At 38.3% G+C, this 27500-nt stretch overlaps 1 protein-coding gene across 2 annotated transcripts; it reads left to right on the top strand.

Moving 5' to 3' along the window:
- Window position 1: 1 nt before the first annotated feature.
- pnpla7b (patatin-like phospholipase domain containing 7b) lies at window positions 2–26618 on the top strand. 2 transcript variants are annotated; one of them, XM_051074918.1, is made up of 36 exons: window positions 2–186; window positions 460–538; window positions 710–793; window positions 1043–1117; window positions 1308–1395; window positions 1725–1804; window positions 4345–4439; window positions 5786–5926; window positions 7463–7622; window positions 7790–7870; window positions 8273–8401; window positions 8603–8683; window positions 10563–10683; window positions 10790–10867; window positions 11608–11690; window positions 12073–12222; window positions 12529–12606; window positions 13745–13950; window positions 14034–14165; window positions 16670–16793; window positions 16954–17143; window positions 17333–17482; window positions 18078–18141; window positions 18449–18617; window positions 19999–20181; window positions 20283–20401; window positions 21905–22061; window positions 22288–22404; window positions 22646–22715; window positions 23051–23167; window positions 23635–23783; window positions 23912–24064; window positions 24159–24275; window positions 25664–25760; window positions 25888–26009; window positions 26158–26618. In XM_051074918.1, the coding sequence occupies exons 3-36, from the start codon at window positions 752–754 to the stop codon at window positions 26176–26178; spliced, it is 3939 nt and encodes a 1312-aa protein (XP_050930875.1). In that variant the 5' UTR covers window positions 2–186; window positions 460–538; window positions 710–751; the 3' UTR covers window positions 26179–26618. The 2 variants fall into 2 exon arrangements, with proteins under 2 accessions (XP_050930875.1, XP_050930876.1); XM_051074919.1 differs by having other exon boundaries at window positions 25676–25760; window positions 25888–26010; window positions 26153–26617.
- Window positions 26619–27500: the final 882 nt, after the last annotated feature.

The following is a 27500-nucleotide window of genomic DNA, read 5'->3' as shown; positions in this document are numbered from 1 at the left end:
AGCATGTTTTGTTTGTTTGTTTAGAAAATGGTAGCTGAAGGTCTGGTCGTTAGTTAGTGTGAATATTTATTTATATTTGTTCTAAAATATGTCAGTGCAGACTTGTCCTTTTTTGTTTCATATGCATTGGATTTTCCTTTTGCTGTGTAGCGGGTTGCAACCACAGAAGCGGAGTCTGCTGAAAGAGTCAGTGAGAAATTTAATGTTCGTTCATTTTGACTTTAAATTTTGTCTCAGTGCGTACTCTATAGGTGCCAGCTTTTGGTAAATGTCAAACAAGATCAGTCATTCTACATTACCATAATACATGCAAATTACAAATTAACAAAGAATAGCCTCAGTATACTGTCACCAAGGTCTTTTACTAGCCATTTTTGCAGTATAGCAGTGCAAGGTTACAGTTAGCAGTGTCTGGTTACAAACACTTAGCTTGTGACCTGTTTTTCCTGAGTCGTGTAGGTGGTCCTCGACCCAGATTTTTGAAACCTTCTGCTCTGTGACCGTCAGCTGGGCAGAACAAGCCATCAGTGTTGAAAGGGTAAATTGTCTCGAACTATTATTGATATATGACCACAGAAGCTTAATCAGAACAGTACTATTTTACCTATTTTACCTTCTACCTCCTTTATTAAATACACATTTTCCCATATGAAATGCTACTATTCATAGTTTAAAACAAATGTTCATTACATTTTCTTTTCACCCTCAGAGATGACCTGTTTTTAGTGCTGCTTTATCGTTTTAAACAGGCATGGAGAACAACAATGATGAGGAGAGCTGCAGTATATATCCAGTATGTCATTTCTCAACATATTTCATTGCACTTGGTTAAGTGAAAAGAAAGTTCAATGTCCTTGTCCTCAGCAGGGCATTGAGGTATGAGGTTGTGACAACACAACAGTGCATTGCAAATATTCTGCAGTGCTTAATTTTTTTCTGGAAAAATTAAGTTGGTTTTGTGATATTTTCAACTGAACAACTGAACTCTGATTTTTCTGTAACATAGCCCATTGTATGCCCACTTCTGTGCTTGATGTTTCAGAGCCTGGTTCCAGCCAGTAGTGAGATTAAGGCTGTGATGCAGGACTTTGTGGAAGAAAGAACAGAAGTGACTATGGTAACTGCTCATAGTCAATCTTTGACTCTAATGGTTTGACTGAGACATGCAAATGTTTCTAGTAAACAGACAACTGAATAAATAAGTGGAAGGATAGAATAAATTCGAGGGTTCTGATATATATGGGTCTGAATTGCTGTGTACACTGCTAATCTAAATGTTTCAAACATTTTGCTTGTTTTTCTTCTAGTGGACAGCTGTGCTGATTGGAGCTGTGACAGTGATTTCAGTCATTGGAGTTGTTGTGTTCCTCATTTACAGAAGATACAATCTATCAAGTCAGTGCCCTGCACATTGAACATCCTACTCTGTTTCAGGGCACATTTCTATCTAAAAAAAAAAAAAATTGTAACATGTTCAAAATATCATTTGTTTGTTTCAGAGACAACATTAACAGTTTCACTGTTCATACAGACATAGTTGCTCATATTTTCAAATATTGTTTAAAAGTACTGAGTGAATGAATTGTGTTATTTTCTGGGATTTAACCACTGAAACTGAGAGATGATTTAATCGGACCAGATTTACAGCATGAGTTTGAGAGGCATAGACCGATTCACACAGTAGATTGCAAATGGTCTTACAGAGGATGTCTGGTGTGTTTCAGAGGAGGAGGCTGGTGTTCCCCATTATCGCTTCAGGAAGAGAGACAAGGTCATGTTCTATGGCCGAAAGATCATGAGAAAGGTCAGTGTCTTCTTCAAAATCCTATTCAGTGTTGCCTGTTTCTATAGACACATTAACACATTTTGTGCCATTTATTGATATAAACTATATTACCACTACAAGTGTTAGATCTTGTACTACAAGTACAATATTTTTTTCTCTCTTTTTTCATAACAGTTAATATATTGTCCACATATTTAATCTATATATTGTATTCATTGCACAGTCCTTTCCTTTCTCTTGATCTCTTGATCTCTCTCTCTTGATCATGAGTCTGCTTTAGCTCTCTATTAGACATGGCCCTCGTAACCCCATGACAGGTGTGGGTACTGGGGTGGTCAACATTAGAGCTTCGCATCTGTTTTAATGAAAGATAAATATCTGTAAAAGGTCATTTACCAAGACTAAAGACATTTCTAAAATAAGAACAAAAAAACATCTGAATGAAAAAATGCTGCATCCACTGCATTACGGAAAAATCTGAACCCATTGCAACTCTATTTCTAATCTAGGTAAAGGTGGTAGCTGGAAATGATTATGCCCGTCCTCAAAAATTTGCTTTATGTCACTTATCATTATTTTATAATTTTCTACACAGTCATGTTTATATTTTTCTTGTGTTATGCTGAACAAGTCAGGAGATACAGAATCTTATTTCTAGATTGTTGTTTGAATCAGGGAATGTGCTCAAAATCAATTTTATAATGCAGCGCATGGATTTATATTTTATTTTTATTTTGGATGATTAGAAAGTCTTGAAGGATACAGAAAACACTAGTGAATGTTGTCAAATGACCTGGGTTTGTCAAATGTTCACCACATATTTACCTTTGCTCTGTGACTCAGATGTAGTACATCTGAGCATGGCCATCACAAACAGCAGTGAAGTCTGTTGACAGTATAAGTTAAAGACTACAACTGTCCAACTAACAATGCTACAGTATGTGACAGTACTGACAGTACATTGAATTAGATTTACATACATACTTAGAAAGTAACAAAGGGCAGTGCTTGGCCACTCTATCCATCTCTCATGAGGATGTTACTGTTACACTAACTTTGTGAATTGATAAGTAACGTTACATTTGCTAGACCACACATACTGAACTGACATCAGGCAAATGTTGGGACACTGAAAAGATCACTTAAAAAATCAACCAGATTAACTTCCTCCACTTCTTCACTTCCTTCATGGTTATCTGCCTTTGATATTTATGTGTGTGGCAGATTAATTATATAGCACCTTTTAACAACAAGTCAATGCAAAAGTAGTTACTGAATAAAGCAAGTTATAAAAAAACTAGGCAATATAAAAGACTACAGTAAACAGAATTTTCAAATATTAATAAAATGAAGATAAAAAAATAAGATAAAATACCACAGACCAGAATAAACATGAGAATTAAAAAGAAAATTACAGTTACATTGCAGTGAGAGATATGCATTAGCAGTTAAATTAAATTAATAAAAGGCAGTGATAAACTGAAAAACCTTTCAAGCCTAGATTTAAAAGAAGAATTGTAATTAGCCTCAGGTTTCCAGATATTTCCACACACTGACAGATGAAGTGAATAACACTGATCATCTTTTTACAATACAGTGTTCTGGCATTCATCTGAATGTTACTTGACATGTACCACTCACCTAAACAGTGTTACAGACCAAGTACCCCCCCCCCCCCCCAATTGGCCCATTGGAACAACACTCCCCAATGGCATGGGCCTCCTCCAGCAGGACAGTATGCCCACCACGCCAAATTGTTGACCTGGCCTTCAAACTCTGGCTGAGCATCCAGATCAACATCCAAATTAATGCTAGGATCCAAGGTTTCCCAGCAGAATATCCCACTGTAACAAAATGATTAATGTTATTGACTTTGTCAGTGGTTTTATTTTAGTGGCTGATTAGTGTAAGTGGTGAATAAAATCTGAATGCTGCTTCTACAAATTTATATTCAACTCTGGGTACAGCAGGTGGACCCTCCCCAGTACCTGATGGTAAATGGATTGCCCATATATAGTGCTTTTCTAGTCACGATGACCACTCAAAGTGCTTTATGTGCTGCAAGTCACATTGACCCATTCACAGAGCATTTGTTCTATCCATGGACATGCACACACATTCACACACTGATGTTATGCCATCGGGGGCAACCCTTAGGATACTTGTACTCCTCCTCCAGTCCATGCACCTAGTATATACGTAGACTGGATGCAAGCTATCCTATCAGTATGTGACCTTAAACAATTCAGTGTGACAGGAAAGTTGGGAGAATTTTGAAGAGACACTGGACTGACAAAAAGGGGATGACTAAAGTAATTAGAAATCATCTCCTTGGGATGATTAATATTTATACCAAATTTATTGGCAGAACTGGCCAGTTGTTGTTATGCCTTTCTCTGTTGGGACTGATTTACTGAACAACAAGGACACTGCCTGTTGTGTGATATTAGCAAAGTATTTTTAATATTATGAGAAACATGTTGTTTGCCTCCTGTAAAGTTTCACTCAAATTGCAAAAATTCCATATCATTAAACCTTTCATTTTCTTGCTGTTGCAGGTTCAAACATTGTCCTCAGCCCCTGCCTCTAACACAAACTCAACCTCCCGACAGAGAGTGAGGAAAAGGACCAAAGTCCTGTCTTTAGCTCGCAAGTGAGTCCTTTTTTAAGCTTAAGAATCTTCACCTCGGGAACAACTACTTGACAAAATAATCTCAAAATCCACTTTGTTGGACCTCATAAGTATTATTTTAAGATGTCAGGGAGCAGGAAGAAAAACATTATCTAAACCATCCACCACTATCAGCTTCAAGCTTAGAGTAATTTTAAGTGCTTTTCAACAAAGTAATTCAGTAATGAATGAATTAGATTAATGAAACAATTATTGTAAATTTCCCACAAGTCTACCTTAAGCCTCTTATCTTATTCAATATTTCCATAAACATAATTTATTTAAAAAATTACCTCTTTTGAATATGTAGAGTTAAGGTCAAAATTATTAGCCCCCTAGGAACTATTGAACATTTCCCTAAAATACTGCCCAATGTTCACAATATTCATAACATTTTATATAGTAAATCATTCATCAATGATATGGCCCCATTTTGGTACACTTTGGAATGTAAAATAAATATTCAAGATTTATTTATGAAAAATATGGTGAAAACTGAGATGGTCAAAATTATTAGCCCCCATGTGATTTTGTGCTTTGGTGGTGGGATCATAATGCTGTGGGGCTGTTGTCCTGCTTCAGACACAGGAAACCTTGTTCAGGTGCAGGTTCTATGAAAAATGAGGATTATGTTGATATTTTGAAGAATAACATCAAGAAGTCTGCTGCTAGTCTAGGTTTAGGTCTTCCAACAAGACAATGACCCAAAACACACATCAAAGTTGGTCCAAAACTTTTTGAAGGAAACAAAATCCCTCTCAGAGCCCAGATCTCAATCCTATCGAGAATCTGTGGAGGGAGTTTAAGGTTAGGGTCCATACTCGGCTAATAATTTTGGCCTTTGCCTTTTTTGCTTTTTTCTTGTTTCAATTCAGCAAATCAGTATAAATGTTAATTTGGCCTTCTGCTGTTGTCTTTGTTCTTTTGGACGCAAACAAACTTTAAACACTTTGGGTTATGGACAGTGTCCAATGTATTTGACAATGTATTTGATTTCATAAAGGGGGCTAACAATTTTGACCTTAACTGTATATGTTGCAGAATTAAATATTTAATTAAATATAGTTTAATCATATATAAGTAGTTTATAGTGCACACTTTGATAGTGACAGTGCTTTTAAGGATATCAGAAAAGAAGTAAAGTAAGTTCCTGTTAAACATAAGATGAACTTTGTTTGCAATGTTGAAAAACAAACAAATAATATAAGCTCAAAATTATGAGTTTGGTTCTCAGGAGGATTGTTCTACCATTTACAGTAAGGTAAAAAAAAGTAAACATTTACACTATGCAGAATGTATTTTTACATTATATGTGTGTGTTGTGTTAGAATTCTGCGTATTCGGAAGGAGCCCCCCACCCTGCAGCCCAAAGAGCCCCCTCCCTGTCTGCTGGAAGCTGACCTGACAGAGTTTGATGTGCAGAACTCCCATCTCCCCTCTGAGGTGCTGTACATGTTGAAAAATGTCAGGTAAGTAAAACTACCTGCTCCTTATGAGCAGGAACAATGTCTCTGTGCAGTCTCACAGTAATGCATAGACCCATTGAATACCTAATGAAAAATCTGATTAGATTTTCTAGACCTTAAACAATTAGTCAATCAGTTGAGTCAAGTGAAAGAAACTTAATAGCATTTTTTTTTGTTCAAGTCATTTTTAAGCAAAAATGTCAGATATTCTTCTATTCCAGTTCTTCTTTCTTTTCTACCGTATGACTATAAATAGAATGTCTTGGACATATCAAGCAATCTGAAGCTAACACCTAGGGCTTCATCAAATTGTAATGGACATTTTCTACTATAACTCCTCTCGCTCTAATCTTCTCTGTATGGAGTTTGCACTGTGCCTGCCTGGGTTCTGTCCAGGTGCTCTGGTTTCCTCCCACAGTCCAAAGACAGCACATTAGGTTAATTGGTGACTCAAATTGCCTGTAGGTGTGAATGTCAGTGTTAATGTTTGTTTGACTCTATATATCAGCCCTGCGATGGACTTGCAATCTGTCCAGGTATACCCTACTTCTAGCTGGGATCAGCTCTAGCCCCCATGACCCTTGAAGTGGTTCTTCAATTTTGACAATTCTCTGACCCACAGTAGACTATGAACGCACAGAGGTATTGGTTTAAAGTATTGGTTATAGGTATTAAAGTTGATCCATGCACATATTTTACAAAATGCAAAAACCAAAATGTGGTTATGATTTACCATGTTGGATGACAACAAGAAGTAGCTTTGAGTAATTCTTACTTTCTTAAAATCTTACAAAATTCAGCATTAAATAGTCATTTCCATTAAAAAGAAGAAAAAGAAATGAATTAACTAGAAACAACAATTTTTACCAAAAGTACTATAGAGCAAGCCAAAAAGTCTTTATATTGTAGTTTGTGTAGGAGCCTTACTGGTGCAGCTTTAGTTTCCTGCTTAAAATTCTAAATGCATAACCCCCCAGAATAGATCCACAGGAAATTAACTGCCTGTACAAACTGATGTGCTCTACTCCTCCACACAACATAATGTGAAAGCCTAAATTTGACCACGAGTTTGTATTAGTTTTTTCTTCTTTATTAAAACAACATTATACAGTTGTAACAGATAAACATGTATTTCTACTTCATATATTGCATTCCTGACAGTGTAGCTGCTAAAGGCAAGTTTTCTGCCTCCAGTGGTCAGAACATTAGTTGCTAATGAAAGGAACTCTTAAGAATTTATTACTAAAGCCAACTTGCTTTTACCACCACAGGTGTGGTCAACCAACCTATAGGACTCAAATGTTGAGGAGAATAACAAACAAAAATAGGACTGAAAACAAGGATAGATCAATATACTGATTCAGTAGTACATCTGTGATCAGAACTGGTTTCATTTCACCTTGGACACGATGACTGGACATAACTAAATACATTTTATATGGTAGGAATACTGTGACCTGAGTATCTCATTGTGTTAAATTTAGGTAATTATCATTAGTGGTATTATAACTTCAGCGTATGCACATATGTTGTAACTAGGGTGCTTGGCCACTTTGAGAAGCCTCTCTTCCTGGAGCTGTGTCATCACATGGTGCTGATTCAGCTGCACCAGGGAGAGGGACTCTTCCGACCAGGTGACATTGATGACAGTATTTACGTGGTTCAGGATGGCCGTCTGGAGCTATGCATCCATGAGAGTGTAAGATTACAGGGCTGAAACACCTACAGCATCACAAAATGATGAAGTAGTGGATTTGCATTCATTTGTTTTCAGTATGGAAAAACATTGAATGTCTAGAAAATCTTACCTGTGCTATAATTGCTGTTCTGCTTCCATATTGAAATTTTACTGTTTTCTTACTGCAGGATGGTACAGATGCAGTGGTCAAGGAAGTTTTACCAGGAGATAGTGTTCACAGTTTGCTCAGTATCCTGGACATCATTACTGTATGTCTGTAGTCTATCTGTCACTCAACACCCCTTCTCTCCCTTTGTTGTTCATCTTGGTGCAGGCATGTTTAAATGCACACAATATGGTTCATCCTCATTTGTAAAGCACCTGTAATCTAGGATAAATTAGGAAATTGGTAATATTGGTTATTATGTAGTCTGAGCTGAGTGAATACTTGTATAGTCTTTTGTTCTTAGACTTGTTTTTACCAGAATAGTGACATATATTCTGTTAAATTTCAGTTTTTATCATTATCATATTTTGTCATTCAGTTCTTTAGTATGACTATTTTTTTATTCATGTTGACATTATGTAGTACAACTAAACTCAGTTTTGTGAAGGTTTTTACTAATAATAACATCCTTCTTTCACCACACACTGTATTATCAATATTTCAGGGCTATCCAGCACCTTACAAGACAGTGTCAGCAAGAGCTGCAGTTCCCTCCACTGTCCTGCGTCTTCCAGCTGCAGCCTTCCAGTCAGTCTTTGAGAAATATCCTGAAACTCTTGTTCGAGTCATTCAGGTAAAGTGTCCATTGGCAAAGAGAAGTGAGCTATACACATTGCAAGTACCATATTAGCCAAGTGCACAACATGCAACAAAACCACAGACATTTTCAGAATTTTCATTTTCATTTTTTTCTTTTGTTTTTGTTTTGTTGTTGTGTAGTGAACACACTCTATACATTCTCTGTGTTGTGCTGTCTCCCTCTTGTCCTCTGTAGATAATCATGGTGCGTCTTCAGAGAGTGACCTTCCTTGCCTTGCACAATTACCTTGGCCTGACCACTGAGCTCTTCAACCCGGTACTGTTCTTTTACTCACCTGTGCTCCAGAATGTGTAGCCTGACATAAAAACATTGGGATAGCTCACTTTTCCCCTGTGTATTACTGGCATTATCCACCCCACACTTACTTTGTTTTACTGTTGTGCAGCTCTGCTTCACTCTGTTCTCTGATATGCAACATTGTCTCAATGTAAGACCATGAGCAGTGTTGAACAGCAGTCAGATTCATAGAAAAATCAAGACAATTACCTAGTTTGTCAGCAAATCACACTGAAGTAAACAGACAGAAGAGTAAATACATTACATTTGTAGTAGGCCCAGACATAATAACTAAAGCGAGAATACAGCAGCATGTCATTTACCAACAGTCAAAATTAGAGGAATAATTTTAAAGTTCAGCTTTCTTTATGGCTTGCTGGGGCCATGATGCTTACCTGTCAATCCAAGGCATCTCTCTTTGGGTAAGATAATTTGGTTTGAGTATTATCTGCTCTGATTAAACTTACTTAAGGCTATGAAAAGGAAAGGAAAATGTTTGGCCATTATTCATATTATATTAATGCCTGGCCACTATATAGTTCAGATTTCCTGTTCCTGGGTTGTGTTCTTCAATAGGGCTGTGACTAATGATTATTTTCACCACTCATTACTCTGCTGATTATTTTCCAGATTAGTTGATTAATAATTTAGTCTATGAAATATTAAATTGTAGTGAAAAAGACATATCGAGCCCAAAATGTCTTCTTCATGTTACTTGATTTGTTTGACCAACAAACCCAACGATATTCAGTCTACTGTCATTCAAGGCAAAGCTGCAAATCTTCCTTACATTTGATGGAAGATGGAACCAACAAATGTATGGGATTTTTGATTAGAAATGACTGAAACAATTAATTGATAATCAAAGTAGCTGCTGATTAACTTTTTTTAAATTGACAAAATAGATTTACTGACTAAAAATTAGAGGTGTTGCAAATGTATTCTGAAATACAGAATTAGGAGCTTAATGAAGAGGTTTTTTAGATTATCTTATAGTGTAGCACTTATTACAAGAAAAGGTCAACATGTAAACTATGATTGTACAGTTACAATTAATGAAATGGCCAATGGGAAACACTTTTTAACTCACTAGGATAACTCTGGTATTCTTGGACCTCCTGTTTTAATCAGTGAAGTCTGGTAGCGATATATAGCAATGTTTTTGGTAAAACAAAAAGATCTTACTCTTAAATTAAACGGTCTATCTTTGTATGGAGTCCTATTTATAATTTTGTCATACACTTAAAATAACAAGTAGCACAAACAAGCACTCTAGTGAATGTACTTTGACATGGACAAATGCACAGTTGGATTATATTGCAGCAGCTGTGCTTGGTGGCCAGGTTCTTGCTTAATACAAAGCTTTCTCTTCCTGTCAGTCATCTATACCCAAAAATATGGCAAAATAATGCTGGAGCCATCTTTGAAATTTTCATTGTCCACATCTCAGGTACCATTCAAAGAATCATGACAGTTTGAATGATCAGGACTTAGAAGGACTTAGTCAGGTAGTCTTGCTTGCTATGCTACACTGTCTGATTAATAGAGTGATTTTAGGAATACAAATAAACTCTGAGATAGCTTGAAGCAGTCAAGCCAGTTTTTGGGTTTACGTATTTTCAATTTTCAGCGTCTCTCCACACAAGTATTTATGCAACTATGTGGAATTTTATCAAAATCTTATAGTACATGTATCATTGAGTATGACTAATAAACCCATCTGGTCACAGTTGGACCACATTTTGGCTGACTTGAGCACCCCACTATGTCAATCTAGCTGAGTTTAATGTTCAGTTAAAGAAGCTTTACAAGCGAAAATATGTCTTTTTTAAGACATTGATTTATGTGTGTTTTACAGGAGAGCCAAGCCATCTCCTTGGTGTCAGTGGCCCATGTTCTAGGTGAGGGTCATTCACACAAAGGTCTCCGCAGACAGCCCTCCCACTCTGATGATCTAGGCTCAGAAAAAGTGGAGGCAGGTCAGAAACAACAGCAGCCTTGACATTTTCATTGTCAGTTTACAGTAATGTGTGTGTAGTAATGGTTGTTTAAAGTTATCTATTTTCTTGATACACCCTATAACAGAAAAGTCCAGCTTCTTTGACACGTCCTCATCAAAATACAAGAAATCTCGTTCTCTATCCAACCCAGTGGCTGTTACAGGTACATACACACGCAGAATCTCTTTTTACATACACATACATCTTTTTGATAGATTTTTATGTCTGTGCCTTTCTTGTCTCGATAGGACATATGCAATTCAATAAACTGTCAGCTCTGTATGCTGTTAGCTTATCGTAGATTCAAATAGTGTGTAATGTTTTATAAAAGTAAAATTGCACATGTTGAACATTACACATGTAAAAAAGTGAAGAATCATGAGAAAAGTAGGCATTACGTTTCAAGACAAACATGTTGGAACTCTGCAGAAGTTTGTTTTCCTTCTAACGAGCTGAGGTTAATGTTAAAAAAGTGAAATCCAACTTTGTGTCAGGTCCATGTATGCTTGTGCCTGAGTTTTTTTTCAGGTCATCAGTAATAACCATTACAAAACTATGTGATCAATAATTGTCTACTTCTGTACTCCTACTCTACTATGCAAGCTTTATAGCCATCAAAGTCAATCATTTAATTTTTTACCAGCAAACTTGAAATTAACCCCACGAGCAAGGAAAGGCTTAGATACCTAAGTTGTAAAGAAACATTTAAAAAGTTTCCAGTGCTGCTGTAGTGAAAACTAGCACCAACAGTAGCATCAGCAGAGTCTCTAAACTTTAAGATGTAATATATCCTCCAACACATATCAGCATAGGGAAATGCTAGGCCATCTGGCCATAATATTCAGTGTAGTGTCAGAGTATTAGTATTAATATAATGTCTGTGATTTTGTTTTTGTCATGCAGGTGAAATGTCAGCTGACCTCAACAGAGTTTATGAACAGACTGGACTTGCCAAAGAGGAGACAGTGCCTCACATGCCTGTAAAGGTCTCTGGATAAGAAGTTTCTTTCTTGCACCTTTAGAAGTTTGCTGGTTTGAGTCAAGACAGGTTGGATGGTAGAAGAATATTTATTATTCAGGGAAGATTGACTGAGCACAGGAGTTGTGACAACCACTGTCTTTTCCCTTTAATGTAATCAGCAGCCAGACTGCAGAGTAGCTGGGATGTTCAGTTTTAGCTAAGATATTTCTCAGAGTTAGATAGTTGTATTTAAGCAGAGGATACTTACAGAATAATGTGACACATTTGATATAGTGGGTTATTTTAGTACACTGCATATGTATACTCAGCTTCACTTAAAATGAGTGTCAAGTTTGTGATGTAGTACCCTCCTTGTAGCCATTACATTTCTCTGTCCATCTTCTCAGTCTATTCTGAAGAAGAGCGTTACGATGCAGCACACTCCATCTGCTGTTTACCAATACAGTGATGCTGGAGGAGGAAATGTCCACCATAACAAAGTCAATGCCATTTTTCAAGCTGCCAAAAAGGATTTGCTGCAGGTCATCCAAATACAGGTAGATTACAATACAAACTACATGTTCCACATTAAGAATTAACTTAAACCAAATGGGAAAATCATCAATTTCAAAGAAAAAAAATGCAACTTACTAACTACAACTTAATTATATACTTATTGTTCCCACAAAGGGAAATTATGTATTCACAGCAACAGTGAAGTATAATTAAAAAAAAACAAACAAACAATAAAATATTGTGTAGATAAGAGGGTGTTATATATTTATGTGATTTCTTGTAAATATGTCTGGTTAGGCAGTTACCACAGGATACTGTGTCTTTAACTCATCATTTGATGTCATCAGGACCACAGTCTGCTTGAGGGGAGGGTGAATCTTCGCCAGGTCAAAGCTGGCTCTGTTGTGGCTCATCAGGGAGACCAGGTTAGTCTGTTGGGCTAACACTGACAGAAAGACACTTCTCAATGTGTTTTTCTTTGTGGGACAGGCAGGTTATTAACGCACCAAATGCATGTGCATGTGTATCTAACAAGCAACAAGTTTTCCATGCGGGTAGCACATACACATTAAAATCCCCGACATTTCCTCCGAGATTCGCCACCTTAACATTCTGGAAGCGTTTGTGTGTCCCAGTGATTCTGGAAAGTGTCTTGTCAGGAGCGACAGCCTCTGGTGCGGTGTGTCCAAGGTTATTCATACTTACTAAGTTATTCATACTAACCTGCTGCCACCCCAGCCAAACTCTTGGCAACAAGATCTCCACTTTGATAACATTTCTGATTTTACTTCTTGAATGTTACTACCATTTCTTATGAACAAATAAAGTTTCTGTTTACGTTCACTGTTTCTCATAAAAACATCTTGTGGATATCCATGAGGTTTGACAAATGTGTTGATTGTATTTACTTCCTCCTAAAACATTTTGAAGCTGATTTTTCATTGAAGTTTGAAACCTGCAGTGAGTATATCCATGTTTAGGTGCTGACATCTTCCTCTTTGTCTTGGTTGGCACATTGCTGCATTTATGCGCAAATTATCACAACACCTGTGGAACAGTGGAATAACTGTAATGGTGGGAATGTTTATTGTGTTACCTGATTGTACGTGCATTTTGTGCATGATAATTTCACTCTGCAAGTGACCACCTAAAATACACAGTTATTTGACCCATTGGTCAATACAGCTTTAAGGTAAATAAGGCAATCAGAGTGATGTGTGGAAACTCTTTGAGGTGGAGTAAGGGCCTTCTGTAGCCTTCCATGGAGCTACTGATTGAACAGGAGCAGTTGATTGGTCTAAAGTTTAAAGTAAAGCAAACAATGAGCAAATGACAGGGAGACAGGAACACTGCACAGGACTTATCGGGAATCATAATTTGGAAAATATTTTCTCATTTAGCTTATTTGAACACTGGAAGTTCAAATACTGGAAGTACCATGTTCCTTCCATTTCCCACTTCTCTTTGAGGCATCAGGTATTTTCAGTTTTTGTTGAGGAGAAATCAATTTTTTGAAATTTCCTCCTCCACATCCCTTCTTTTTCTTCTCCACAACACATACAGGATGTGAGCGTGGCGTTTGTCATCTCAGGTTTGCTCCATGTTTACCAGCGTATGATTGAACGTGAGGAAGAGAGCCTGCTGTTTGTCACTCACCCAGGCGAGATGGTGGGTCACCTGGCTGTTCTCACAGGGGAGCCCCTCATCTTCACTGTCCGAGCTCACAGAGACTGCACCTTCCTCTCCATATCCAAGGCTCACTTCTATGAGTAGGATTAAGCTCACACACAAAACATTTCATTTCTTTGTGGTTTAGACACATGTAAACACATCTGTGCTTACAACTTTGCAGGATAATGCGTGAGGAGCCCAGGGTGGTGTTGAATGTAGCTCACACTGTGGTGAAGAGGGTGTCACCATTTGTCAGACAGATTGACTTTGCCCTGGATTGGATGGCTGTGGAGGCTGGGCGTGCTGTCTACAGGTATCTACTCTATGGACCCCGTGATGTGTTCTTACTAGGGCTGCACGATATTACGAAAAATGTGATATGCGATGTCACTGTTGATTATTGCAATAACAATATGACGTGATAAATTAACAAATGCTTCAGTATACAGTGTTAATGTCTTTCTGCTTCAGATTGAATTGAACAGTGAGTAGGCTTTGCTGACACTGAAAAAATGAAATTCATTACAAGGGATGACTTTAAGTTATATCCTTTCAAGGTCACTGACCCCACCACTGTAACCACTGGCCTGGGAACATTGCTTTTAAATAACAGTAAAAATGTTCACTCTTAATGAAGAACAGGGTTATTTTTCTGCTCTCTGCCTCTTCACACACAACTTGTGTAAGGCGCTGTTCTCATGGGGGTCAAAGCCTGTGCACCACTCTATCTGACCCTTATACTCATGAGAATAATTACTATGCACTTTCTGCTTGCTAAATTTCAGATGTCTATCGATGGCAGCATCTAAAGTTTACTTATTTTAGTTCACAGCAGCTCAACCTTAGGAAATATAACCATATCAAAGTACAGATGTGGGACTTTTAATTTGGAATTTCTCTAAAATGATACAGATTTGTTGGGTCTCTCTCTGTAAATACCTATTTTAAAGAGTACGGTCTAGACCTGCTCTATATGAAAAGTGCCTTGAGATGACTTTTGTTGTGATATGGCGCTATATAAATAAAACTGAATTGAATTGAATTGAATTCATATGTATTCTACTCAAATATATCAGCCATTGCCAGAAATTATGGAGCAATATGTTTTTCCAGCATCTTAAACTTAAGAAATTCAACCATATCAAAGTACAGATGTGGGACTTTTAATTTGGAATTTCTCTAAATTGATACCGTAAAAATGAATAATATTCAGTGTGTGGTTAGTCAGAGATGCCTTCTACTCAAATATATCAGCCATTACCATTGAGCGATGGTTATTGAGCGATTTGTTTATACAGCATCTTAAACTTAAATGCAACCATATCAAAGTAAAAATATAGGACTTTTAATCAGGAATTTCTCTATGTCCTGAAGTCAGATATATCTGCTCGTTCGGAATCGTTTCAATGCATTTACCGTAAAGGAAGAATACGGGGGCACTCCAATTTTATTGTTTGCTGGTTTGACCACGGAGAAACAAACGACGGCTGGTTGACCGCAGTGAATACTGACCGTCAGAAAAAAGTCAAGCGTAATCTCTGCTCACTATCTAACTCTCCATGTTCTCATAGTACATCCATGGCCGGGCTGGTTGTATGGCCATTATACAAGAGTACAGTCTAGACCTGTTCTATAGGAAAACTGGCCAGAAAAACTTAATGACCATAACCACTAAAAGTTAGCATAAATAGTTAGCATAACTATTCATGGCTATTCCTAGCATAACTATTCACAGTTATGCTAACGATGAAATAAAAAGTCAAAATTATGAGATAGTACGTCATAGAGATGATCATATTTAGACTTTTTTAAAATCTCATTATGACTTAGTATGTTTTTTTTTTTTAATAAATCAAGTGTAAGTTTTTATTATATTTTTAAGTGGTGGAGATAAGTTTTCACAGACGTGAGAAAATAATTAGAACAATTTTTAAACTTGATTTTTGCGTCAGATGCAGTGCCAGGACCCATCAGCATGCCCAGTGCAATGATTGCTGTCAGTGAAGGCACAGGTGAGCTGTTGCCTACAATATGTAAAAAATTGGACTTGATCAAATTATTCCTAGTATCACCAGTATTTACCACACTTAAGTGTGTCAAAAATAAATACGCTGAATAACAAGGTTCTAAAGAATAGTGCACTATTTCAGACTTACATACTAGGATGGTAAAATTAAAATTACATATCTCCAGTAAAAGGTTGTAAACTAAAGCAGGCTGGTCTGAGCCATCAAACTCCCGGGCTGAAACTGAGTTCCACTCCGGCCGTGGTCTATAGAGAATTGCTACTCTAATATTAACTATACTGGTGCTCATTCCTAAAGAGTGCAGCCCATATGATCTATGTACTATCACTATAAACCAGCCCTCGTGGCCCCAGAACCAGCCCGGCCTGATTCTACCAATTACCCACTCCGGGCCTGCATATCGTGCTCGTTGATATCGAGATAAGGATAAATTTTCGATATATAGTGCAGCCCTAATTCCTACTAAAACAATTAATATGTCACTAATATAAACAATAATTAAATCAAATTTAATAAACTTAACCACTCCATGTAATGTTTGTTTAGCTACTTCTGATAATTAATGTCCACTCCTTATGTTGTGTTTTTGAGACAAAAGAGCAACAAAGAAAATAGGACATAACAAATCCTGTCACGTCAGTCTTAGAATCATGCAGGGAAAGCGACAGCGGCAGAGAGTACTGCAAACTATATAGAATATCTGAAAGAAATAGAAGATTCAGTGACTAAAATAGTATGTGGATAGAGTAGTGTTGGATTTTGTTATATTTTGATTGCCTTATTGTTTTAGACAAGGTGACAAGTCAGATAGCACCTTCATCGTCCTCAGCGGGCGGCTGCGCTCTGTCATTGCAAAGGATAATGGGAAGAAGGAGCTGGCTGGAGAGTATGGTCGTGGAGACTTAATTGGTGTGGTGAGTGGTCAGAAACTGGCAAGTGGGGTCTTGTGAAAATAAAGGGAAGTAAATTGAAAAACAGCATTTATTTTTAAAAAATGGAAAAACTCAGTCCTAGGGAAAACAAACTCTGGGCACTACAAATTGCAGTACAGCACCTGTTGTGTGGATTGATCAGGTTGAGGCCCTGACACACATGAACCGAGCCACCACAGTCCATGCTGTCAGAGACTCTGAGCTGGCCAAGCTACCTGAAGGAGCTCTGAACTCCATCAAGAGAAGACATCCTCAAGTTGTCACCCGGCTGATTCATCTTCTGGGGCAGAAGATCCTGGGCAACATGCAGCAGATCAACGGACCTCTGGCCGGTACTCATAAACTCTTTGTTAGTGTATATCAGGATGGGACTGAATTTATCTGCTTTACCAACATAAAGTTAATTATTAGTTATCATGTGGAGACCAAGTTGGCTTTTGAAACATTTACCAGCTGATGTGGCCCAAAAGTGTTTTACTATCTAAAATATCCAATAAGAGAAACACTCCTCTGCCCTGCAGCTCGTAGTCTGGCTCTCAACACCCCCACCAGTAAATGGGATGCTGGGAATCCAGCCTCCAACCTATCTACTGTGGCTATTCTGCCTGTGTCTGAGGAGGTTCCTCTCACTTCCTTCACCTTGGAGCTGCAGCATGCACTCATTGCCATTGGTATGCAAACACACATACGCACTCACATACAGTGATTTGCTTACAGCTCACTTACAAGAAGCAGTAATACATACACCTGTAGATATACAGTATGTTTCTCTGTATCTGGCAAAGTACACCAGTAATTCTCTACTACTGCTTGTTTTGGATTCTCATTGAACAAATAATTTCTTTCTAGTAATTCCAATATATGGATCATATTCAGTATTAAAGGGGAAAGTCTTTGTTTCCCTTGCACTTTGATGATACGCGGGTTCATGGTCTGTCCCTCCTGGGACCATTGTTGCAGTGTTTGTTTGACAGGGGAGCCAGAGGGGCTAGCTCTCCCAAAAGATATTTTTGTTGTACCCTTAAAGGCATAATTATAATATTGAGGAATTTCTCTCTGTACAAGTGTGTGTGCAAGTGATAATGAAGCTTGAGAAAAGAAGCACAGTTAAAGATTATAACAAAAGTAAAGCTCTGCGGTACTAACGGTTCATCAGGAAATTACTTCTGCCAGTACATACCTATCCACTTTTGGATCTCACATTAATTCACAGCAATCATAGATTTTATTTGAAAAACTTGCTTAATGTGTTTCTTATTTCTTAAGGTCCCACTCAACTCCTGACCAGTGACATCATCAAACAGCGACTAGGTTCTGCTGCTCTGGACAGGTAGATATTTGATTAAAAGATCAAACTGTAAATAGATAAATAAGGTCAAATGAGACTGAGTTAAACTTTTTCAAAGTCCAGTGAGGCATTACTGGTTATGATGTCTGGTTCTATCTGAAAACAAGATGTCAATGGAGATAGATGTCAAATTTCACAATAACTATTATTGCATTTTAATAGTTGAATACTTAATGACAAACAGACATGAGTTATACAGATGTTATTGTAGTTGACATGAATAGGTATATACACACAGTAACAGGTGACACATTGCAATCTTGGTGATGTTTCTATTTCTCCCCTAAAGTGTTCATGAGTACCGTCTGTCCAGTTGGCTTGGCCAGCAGGAAGACATCCATCGCATTGTCCTCTACCAGTCTGACTCTGGCCTCACGCCTTGGACCCAGCGCTGCATCCGCCAGGCTGACTGCATCATTATTGTGGGACTGGGTGAGCAGGAGCCGACTGTGGGTGAGGTCAGTGTAAATATGCTTACATCAATGCTGCTGGGCTTTTATTTGATTTTGTTTTGTATATATGTAAAAATTATCTTATGTAATAGAGTGACCAAGATTCTATTGTATATTCTGTTATTAAAGATTATTGAGAAATTATTTAAATACTGAAGCAAAAATAGCACACTTATTCTGTTACAAATGAAGAGTTGAACACATAAGCAATAAAATGCACCTTTGCTCAGTTTAATACAGGACATTAGCAAAATGTAGATAGAGCTTTGTAACTGCCTCATCGTTTGCTTATACTTTGCTGACTTGATAACTCATCTTTACGTTTAATGAAGCTGTTAGCACAAGTTCAAGCAGGAAGACAACTGTCATCATTACACTGAGGCTCCACCTTTCCACTATCATCCAATTATTTCATAGGGTTCTGTTTGCAGGCTTTCCTATCAACCAATGATCATCTTATCTGAAGAATATTTGAAACTCCTCTTTCTGTTGTCATTGCAACCTGTGCCACTCCCAACTTTGCCAGTTCTGCCACAATTGATCATGTATTTCTGCTTGATCTTGCTGATTTCTTCTTCACTTAGCAGATCCTGCAGAACTTTTATCTTATACATGAAAAGCTCAAGCCTACACCAACCATTTTCCCTTACCGTCATGCCACCGTTAATAATGCAATAAAGTTATTAGAAGTAGCAGGTCAGGGAGCTTAGCTGTGCAAAGCCAATATAACTGATGCATTGAGGATCATGCCTATTCAGTCATCTCAGTCGCCTTTTTTCTCAGTGAAGTGGGACTGTCAGGCTGTCTTTTAGTTGTAGAGGATGACCAACTCTCTGCTGGAGTTTCCCTAATAATGACAGATTGCCATTCATGCCACACTTTCTCGCCAATTTCTTATTAATAGGTTTCCAATTAGATTCCTTCCAGAGTTTAGGTATCCCTCTGTTTGCGGAAAAAACAGGTAGCCCAGTCACTTGTCTGCATTTCCTGGTATCACTCTGGATTCTGCTTATATGAAAGCCTCACTCCAACTGGAGAGGATAAATCCATGAAATGTTCCAGTCCATGCTATCCCTCATTCACATCTCAAACTGTGAGCTTATGTCTTTGCTGGGACTTTAAAATTTGCCATAAAAATCATCCCTCTGAGCAGCTTCTTTATCTCATGTGTATTAGACCCACAGACTGAGAAAGGCTACAAGTCGCTTGTAGTAGTCATCAGTGTCCTTGTTAAGATGGGTGTGTTTACCTACAGTGTTTAACAGTTTGTATAGGTTTTTTTTTTTTTTTTTTTTACATTTGTACATTTGTGGACAGCCATTCTGCAGTGGATCATACCTGTGAGCTGAGTGAAAGTTTTCTGCTTCTTCTTCTTCTCCTCCTGTAGTTGGAGCGAATGTTGGAGGGCAGCGCAGTTCGGGCTCAGAAGCAGTTGGTGTTGCTGCACAGGGAGGATGGGCCATCACCCAAAGGGACGGCCGAGTGGTTGAACATGCGAAGCTGGATTTCCAGACACCATCACCTGTCCTGCCCTCGCAGGGTGTTCTCCAGGAGGAATTTATCGAAGCTGGTATTAACCACCAACACCACAACAGTCTTTTATGGGCAATTCTAGCCTAGCTTGCAAATGCTTAATTTCTGTTCATGTTTGTGTGTGTGTGTGGTTTTCAGAGAGAGTTGTACCAGCGTGTGTTTGAAAAACGTCCAGATCGTCATTCTGACTTCTCCCGATTAGCTAGGATCCTGACAGGAAACAGCATCGCCCTTGTACTTGGTGGAGGGGGTGCCAGGTACTGTGGCTTCATGCACAAACACATTTAACACACTAGCATTAGCATTAGTAAGATTTAGCCTCAAGGAGAAATCACATCACCTGCAAGCATAAGCTGAATATGAACAAATACACTATTTTGGGCATTTGGTACTTCCACATATTAGCAATAATTTTATCCAATTGATAAGTGTAAACAATGAGTGAATTTGAAATATATGTAGAATGTAAGTCTGCACTGGTTGAGTTTAAAAACAAATTAATGGCTTGTCTTATGCATAAATTGCCAGTTTCATTAAAGTGAGATCAGTATACTGCATACATACGAGGTATGGCTTTTAAGACTGCACTTATGAGGATAAAACCACATGGTTTACAGTCACACCTAGTGTTATATATTAAAGGTTGGGTACTCACACACACAAGGTGACCGTTCTGTGCGTCCATGCACATCAGAAACCTCTGAAACCTTCAACAAATTGAACAAATAGTTTGAAATGATTGACAACTCAGTATAAGAATTAGAGCAGAAATGGTCTCCACTGATAAAGAGACAGTGTGACTTTTTCCTTTTTCCTAAGATCAAATCTGTGCTCGAAGGAACACGATTTGAGTCTGTGTCAGAAGTTAAGAAAAGAACCACAGAGGTTCTGAGACAACTGTCTGAAGAAGACCTACTGCACTGCTTTGATAAGTGGAAGACCAGAATGCAGTGGTGTGTTGAAAGGGAGTATGTGTGAATGTGTATGTGAATGGGTGAATGTGACATGTAGTGTGAAGCTCTTTCAGTGGTCGATATGACTAGAAAAGCGCTATATAAGTACAGTCCATTTATGTGCATTACATATAATGACTCCCTCAGTACAATATTAGTACAAGTTTTGCATTAGAAGAGTCTAAATTTATGCCATCTCAATGCAAGCATTGCACAAATAACAACACAAATGGAAAACTACTGATAATCAGTTTATATCAATACATGAGATGCATTATATGTACAGTACATTCCAATAAGCAGGTATATTCTGATTGTTTCTATTCTGATGGATCTGTTTCTTTTCTTCATTGCTCTGGCTTGTCCTGGAGCTCTGACAAGGTAGGGACTCTCAGCTATGACCTGAGACAACTGGTAGACATATGACTACATCAATTAGATAATGTTTTTATACATGCCTGTTAATATGAAGACTAGGGCCATATAGACTATGTACTTAGTCCTAGCCTCCATTATTTTTGTGGTTAGTGCCACCTATCTGTGCACTGTGCTTCCACTTCATCAATTTTACCAAGCCATTTAATATAGTCAAAACTTCTTCAAATAGTATTTTCTTACTGGAGTGATTTGACACATTATATCCTAACATTATCACAAAAACTCAAATCAGACTTCAAATCATATCCTTAAGAAAAATATGACTGTAAATATGAAACTGACTTGCTGAAATTAACATTTTTGAAAGTATTTGAACAAAAAGTGATATGAGATATGATGTTTAATGTTATGTGATGGATCACTTTTCAGGGGTTGCTCTCAGGTGGGCATCCTGCGGGCACTGAATGAAGCAGGGATCCCCATTGACATGGTGGGAGGCACCTCTATTGGCTCCTTTATGGGAGCGCTGTATGCTGAGGAGAAGAGCTACAGCCGAATGAGGGTCCGGGCTCGCGAATGGGCTATGGTGTGTTTACATTATACTGAAGATATGAAAGTGCTTAGGTTCAAACACCTCTTTCACTCAACTTGAAAATGACCAATATCTTTGTTAAATCTTTGTCACAATTATTAGAAAATGGTTGTAAATTACATTTTTTTTAATTTAACTTTTTTTTTTGTTAAATCATAACAAGACAAACTTCTTAAAGTCTGATATTTACCTGTCAGTACTCATCTCCTTTATTCCTCAGGATATGACCTCTTATTTTAAGAAGATATTGGATCTGACCTATCCAATTACCTCTATGTTTTCTGGGGCGTCCTTTAACTCTAGCATTAGCTCTGTCTTCAAGGGCAAACAGATAGAGGTAAGGTGAAGGCTTTCTTGAAAACAAAATATTTTTACCAACTTTTTGATCGTCCAGCTGCCAGTAACAATGAGTTTTATTTATGTAACTGAAAGTTTCACTGAAAAGACAAAGAAGTAGAGCTAAGGTAATGTTCCAAACCACTTAAACAGTGGTTATGGTCTGATTACAAATTACAAATGTTTACAAATATGATCTCAAATACTGCTTTTCTCTGCCTTCATGGGCTCTCTTCTGCTAGGACCTGTGGCTACCATACTTCAACATTACAACAGATATCACAGCCTCCTCCATGAGAGTTCACACTGACGGTCTGTCAAAATTTTGAGTTCTGCTCTAGAGAACACAAACTAACACCTGCATTTTATGTTTTTGTGTGATCCCCAATGAATCCATATAGATTAGGCACTTGTCAGCAGTGGCATGGTGGCTTAATGACTAGAAAAACTGTCCCAAAATAAAATGGTCACTATACATGAGTCCCTGACAAAGAGAAAATGACAAAATCTAAAGGTATAAACACTGTGACAGCTTTGGAATAAGTTTGCACCAAGAGTTGAAGAATGCAATTTATAAATTAACTGAATTTTTGGAATATCCTTGACAGATATCTATCTGTTACCCATGCACTATGTCTCCTCCTCAGGTTCATTGTGGCGGTATGTCAGGGCCAGTATGTCACTGTCTGGTTACCTCCCCCCTCTCTGTGATCCTAAAGATGGGCATTTACTCATGGACGGAGGGTACATTAACAACCTGCCTGGTGAGGAGTTCTGAGAGGATAGTGGACTTTCCTGCTCCCATGTCATATGAGCAAGAATGATATGTTCAATTTACAAAATGGGTGGAGGGTTTCATACGCACACAAAATCAGAGTTTTTGAGTCTCAAAAAAACGTAGTTTAGTTTCTGTCTGGAGGGCTCTGCTGGATTGCTTTACAGCAGTTAACAGGAAGAGTCTGCGCCCTTATCAGTACATTATCAGTGCTGAAGCTCTGTTACCTCAGATTAGGAACATAACCTAAAGCACCACAGTAGATAAAACAAAACCCTGACCTGGTTGTTTGCAGGAAAAACAGGCTTAGCAAAATTCTGTATTTAGAAATATATGTGGACCTAATAGGTCACAATCCACATAGCTTTTGACAGTTTTTAGGTATTTGGTATGTTAGAAAATATATTTAAGACCTAGAACACTGTTAAAATGTATTTGTCCTATTTTGGTATCTAGCTGATGTTGCTCGCTCCATGGGGGCCAAGGTTGTGATTGCAATTGATGTTGGAAGCCAGGATGAAACCAACCTGACCAACTATGGTGACTCCCTTAATGGCTGGTGGGTGCTGTGGAAGAGGTTCAACCCACGGGCTGAGAAAGTTAAGGTACACTTACCTATGCCAGAAATGTCAGATGTTCTCTTTAGTTGCCCATTTATGAAAAAACAATCTAGCAATACTGAATATTCACAATGGCTTTTATAGCATTGTCAAACTATTAATTTTGCTTGTAGGTCCTGAACATGGCAGAGATCCAAACCCGGCTTGCTTATGTCTGTTGTGTGCGGCAGCTAGAACTGGTCAAAGACAGTGAATACTGTGAGTACATTCGACCACCCATTGACCGCTACAGCACACTAGAGTTTGGCAAGTTCGACGAGATCGCTGTGAGTTTCCCCTCTGTTCTTCAATGCCATTCCCATGTTCCCTCCATATGCTGGTTTTGATTCTCACCCTAAACCTTCTTCACTGTGGCTATAGGAGGTAGGATACCAGCATGGGAAGACATTGTTTGATGTGTGGCAACGCAGCAGGGTGGTGGACAGCATGCTTAAGGACAGACATCAGGAAGAGTTCCACAAGACCAAAACTGGCCATGTGAGTGCAATCAACAGACACTACAGACCTGGGGGTAGACTTTAAAATTTAAATCATTATCAAATTATTCTGGTTAGTTTTACTTCAGACTAGGGTTGGACAGTACTCTGGATGCTCAAATTATTATATTATCATTACCAGAAATCAAGATGGATGATCAGGTATTCTCAGGCAGCAGACAATGGTGGTAGAGAGCCTCTAACTTTACCTGTCATCACTCATTTGTACTGTCAATATAGGGGAATTTCACACCACATAAAAATATGTTAATGAAAACAGCCATTTCATGAATTCATTTTTTGCCTGATTGTAAGGCAAAAGGGTTAGAGAGACTTGTACAGTCATCATTAATGTCCATGTAGTGGATGCAGGCCTGTGGTATTGTCCAGGGGGAGGACTGAATGGACTTGGGTGCTGCAATTCAGAGAAGGGGACTGGGAGTGTTGGCCTGGGTGTGCAAGCTGTTGAGAATCCTCACAGTTTTAAGGAGGAAGCTGTTGCAGGACCTGGTTGAGGTGGTGCTAATAGGCCACCACTTTTCTGTCATTGGCAAACTTAATGATGTGTTTGGAGCTGGATGACGCAGTCACATGTCAGGAGGATGTGCTGGAGGTGTAGCTGCTGGTCTGGACTGACTGTGGCCTATTTGTGATTCCAGGAGGAGGAATCCTGGGATTATTGTGTTGAAGGCTTAGCTAGAGTCAATGAATAGCTTCCTCACATTAGCGTTCTTACATTCCAAGTGGGGCAGGGCTGGGTACAGGGTAGATATTACTGCATCCTCATTTGGAGCAGGAAGTTGAGTGTGATGAGCAGGCTGGAATTAATGTGCAGCAGGACCAGCCTCTCGAACTATTTCATGAGGATAGGTGCTTATGATCTGCCCCTCTTTACTGGTGTATTGCTACCTTCTAGAATGCTGCCACCAACTACTGGTACACTATACCATCCTCTGCAGTTGGGAGGAATATGTCATGTTACCTGTGTGTGCGGTATCTTTAAATATTTTCACAGTTAGTGGTCAGATATCACACAAAATGCCAGCGCATACACTAAGATATGTTTTTTGTAGATTAAAGCATAAGCACAAAGTTTTATACCAAAACTGGGTTTCATTTTCCACCTTTTCTGGTGCAGGTAATGCCATAGCCATGATATTATCAAATAGTTAAAGGCTTTGTCTGCACACAGTCACTGCACTGCAGGGAAAATAGGGCTACTTTTTGGTTAAAAAGGAGGTAGTGTTTTATTGATGCCAGTTGATATCTTTTCCAGATGTATAATCAATAAGAGATTATATCAATAAGAGAGAAAAAAACTGAAACTGAAACTGATTTCTACATGCACATACATTGTTAGAACATGCAAACTTCACTGGAATGATGCAGTGTGTCTTTCAGGTGGTCACCTGTCCAAACGCCTCCTTCACTGACCTGGCGGAGATTGTGTCAAGAATAGAACCTGTCAAGAATGCCTTAATTGATGGTTAGTTATCAATAAAAAATGTTTACACTCATGAAATATATATAAAATATACATAAAATTCTTCAAATATTGATCTAAAAAATTATAAAAATGTGTGGACATGTTGTCTCCTCTTGTCTGCCTTCAGAGGAAATGTCTGACCAGACAGACTATGATGAAGAGGCAGTGGAAAGCGCCCTGTCTGACTTTGAGGCATTCATCCCACACAGTGAGCAAGCAGAGGGGGAGACAGCAGACACTGCAGAAACAGTATGTAGAAAGACAATGTTATTTTTATTCTAAATGAATTAATTAAAAGTTTCATCACCACTTATATATTGATAGCCACAGACATGGAAAATAAATAAAAGCCAGTGATAATCTAACTTTTGATTTTTCATCTTTTTCACGGGATGAGGAAATTCAAATCCGAGCTTGACCGTGACCGAAGAATGCTCCACATAATCCCAGGCCATGACTTCTATCAATGCTATGACTACCTGTCAGGGTTACTGACAATTGTCCACAACACACGCACACATGTTAATGTAGTATTTCTTGTAACCTGTGAGAACATGTTTGTAACACAAACATGTTGCCGATACTCCAGGTAGCATGCTGAGAGACACTTTAGCAGAACACACATAAAACCAAAACAAAGAAGTGTGAAGAACCCCAGGGTTTAGTGCAGGGTTTAGATCTTAGATTGAGTATGCTTTGAAGAATGTAAAGAAGAATGTAAAATCTAAAAGGGATTCTGGTTTGTTTAACACTTTTTGTTTACTATATAATTCCATATGTGTTCCTTGATTTTGATGTCTTCAATATGCAATGTAGAAAGTAATAAACACAAAGAAAAACCATTGAAATAGAAGGTGTGTCCAAACGTTTACTATATGTTTTTTGTGCCTACAGTGAACTTCAAGTACAGTGTTATCTGAGGTTAAATCTGAGGTTGCAGTGAGCAAAGGCTCACCAAAGAGGCTCAAAACGGCCTGGCAAAATTTGACATGACATGGACCCAAACAGCCTTGTGTCAACAATCCTGGTTGACAACAATCCTGGTTGACACAAGGACTGGTGGTGGTCGTCTAATGGTGTGACAAATGTTTTCTTGGTGCATATCTGAGTATATCTAGTATGGCCAGAGTTTACCATATTCTAATGGCTACCTTTGGGATGTGGTAGAACAGGAGATTGGCAGCATTAATGTGCAAGCAAGGCTTTAAAAGTATTAAGCTGTCTCTTGCCCTGAAACTGCATAGAGGGCTCAGTGTGTGAAAATTCTTGTATCGCTGCTTGTTGACGCTTAATAAGCTCAGAATTAACTAATGCTGTGAGGAGAAAAATTAATAAGCAGAAGTCTCAGTGACTCTAATATGAACTTTTGTGAAATTCTAATATTCATGAACAATCAGGATGTATGGCAACAGTCAGCAGCTGATGGGGAACATTTCCCTGCTGTGGACACACTAAGTGAGGCCCGTGTGTGAAAATCTTGTTTCGCTGCTTGTTGGTACTTGATAAGCACAGAATGATCAACTTTTGTCTCCAATGAAAGGAGAGGAGAAATTGAAATCTCAGCCACTCTAACATAAATTTTTCTCAAATTCTAATGTTCATAAACAATCAGGATGTATGGAAACAGTCAGCGGCCGAGGGGGAACTTTTTGCCTTCTGTGGACACTTGAACTAAGGCCAGTGACTCAACATCTGAGTCTGGCTGCTTTTTGGTGCTGAGAAAGCTCAGAATGAACAACT

Source organism: Lates calcarifer, linkage group LG13, assembly GCF_001640805.2.
Source record: "Lates calcarifer isolate ASB-BC8 linkage group LG13, TLL_Latcal_v3, whole genome shotgun sequence".
Classification (NCBI taxonomy): domain Eukaryota; kingdom Metazoa; phylum Chordata; class Actinopteri; family Centropomidae; genus Lates; species Lates calcarifer.
Note: the sequence above shows the minus strand (reverse complement) of the source record. Positions and strands in the feature narration are given on the sequence as shown.

Excerpts from the sequence above, each read along its gene's own strand:
- pnpla7b (XM_051074918.1), top strand. The coding sequence starts at position 752 with ATGGAGAACAACAATGATGAGGAGAGCTGCAGTATATATCCA. Across the intron at positions 17,483-18,077 it reads GCATGCACTCATTGCCATTG|GTCCCACTCAACTCCTGACC; the intron begins GTATGCAAACAC and ends TTATTTCTTAAG. Across the intron at positions 22,062-22,287 it reads GGGCTCGCGAATGGGCTATG|GATATGACCTCTTATTTTAA; the intron begins GTGTGTTTACAT and ends TTTATTCCTCAG.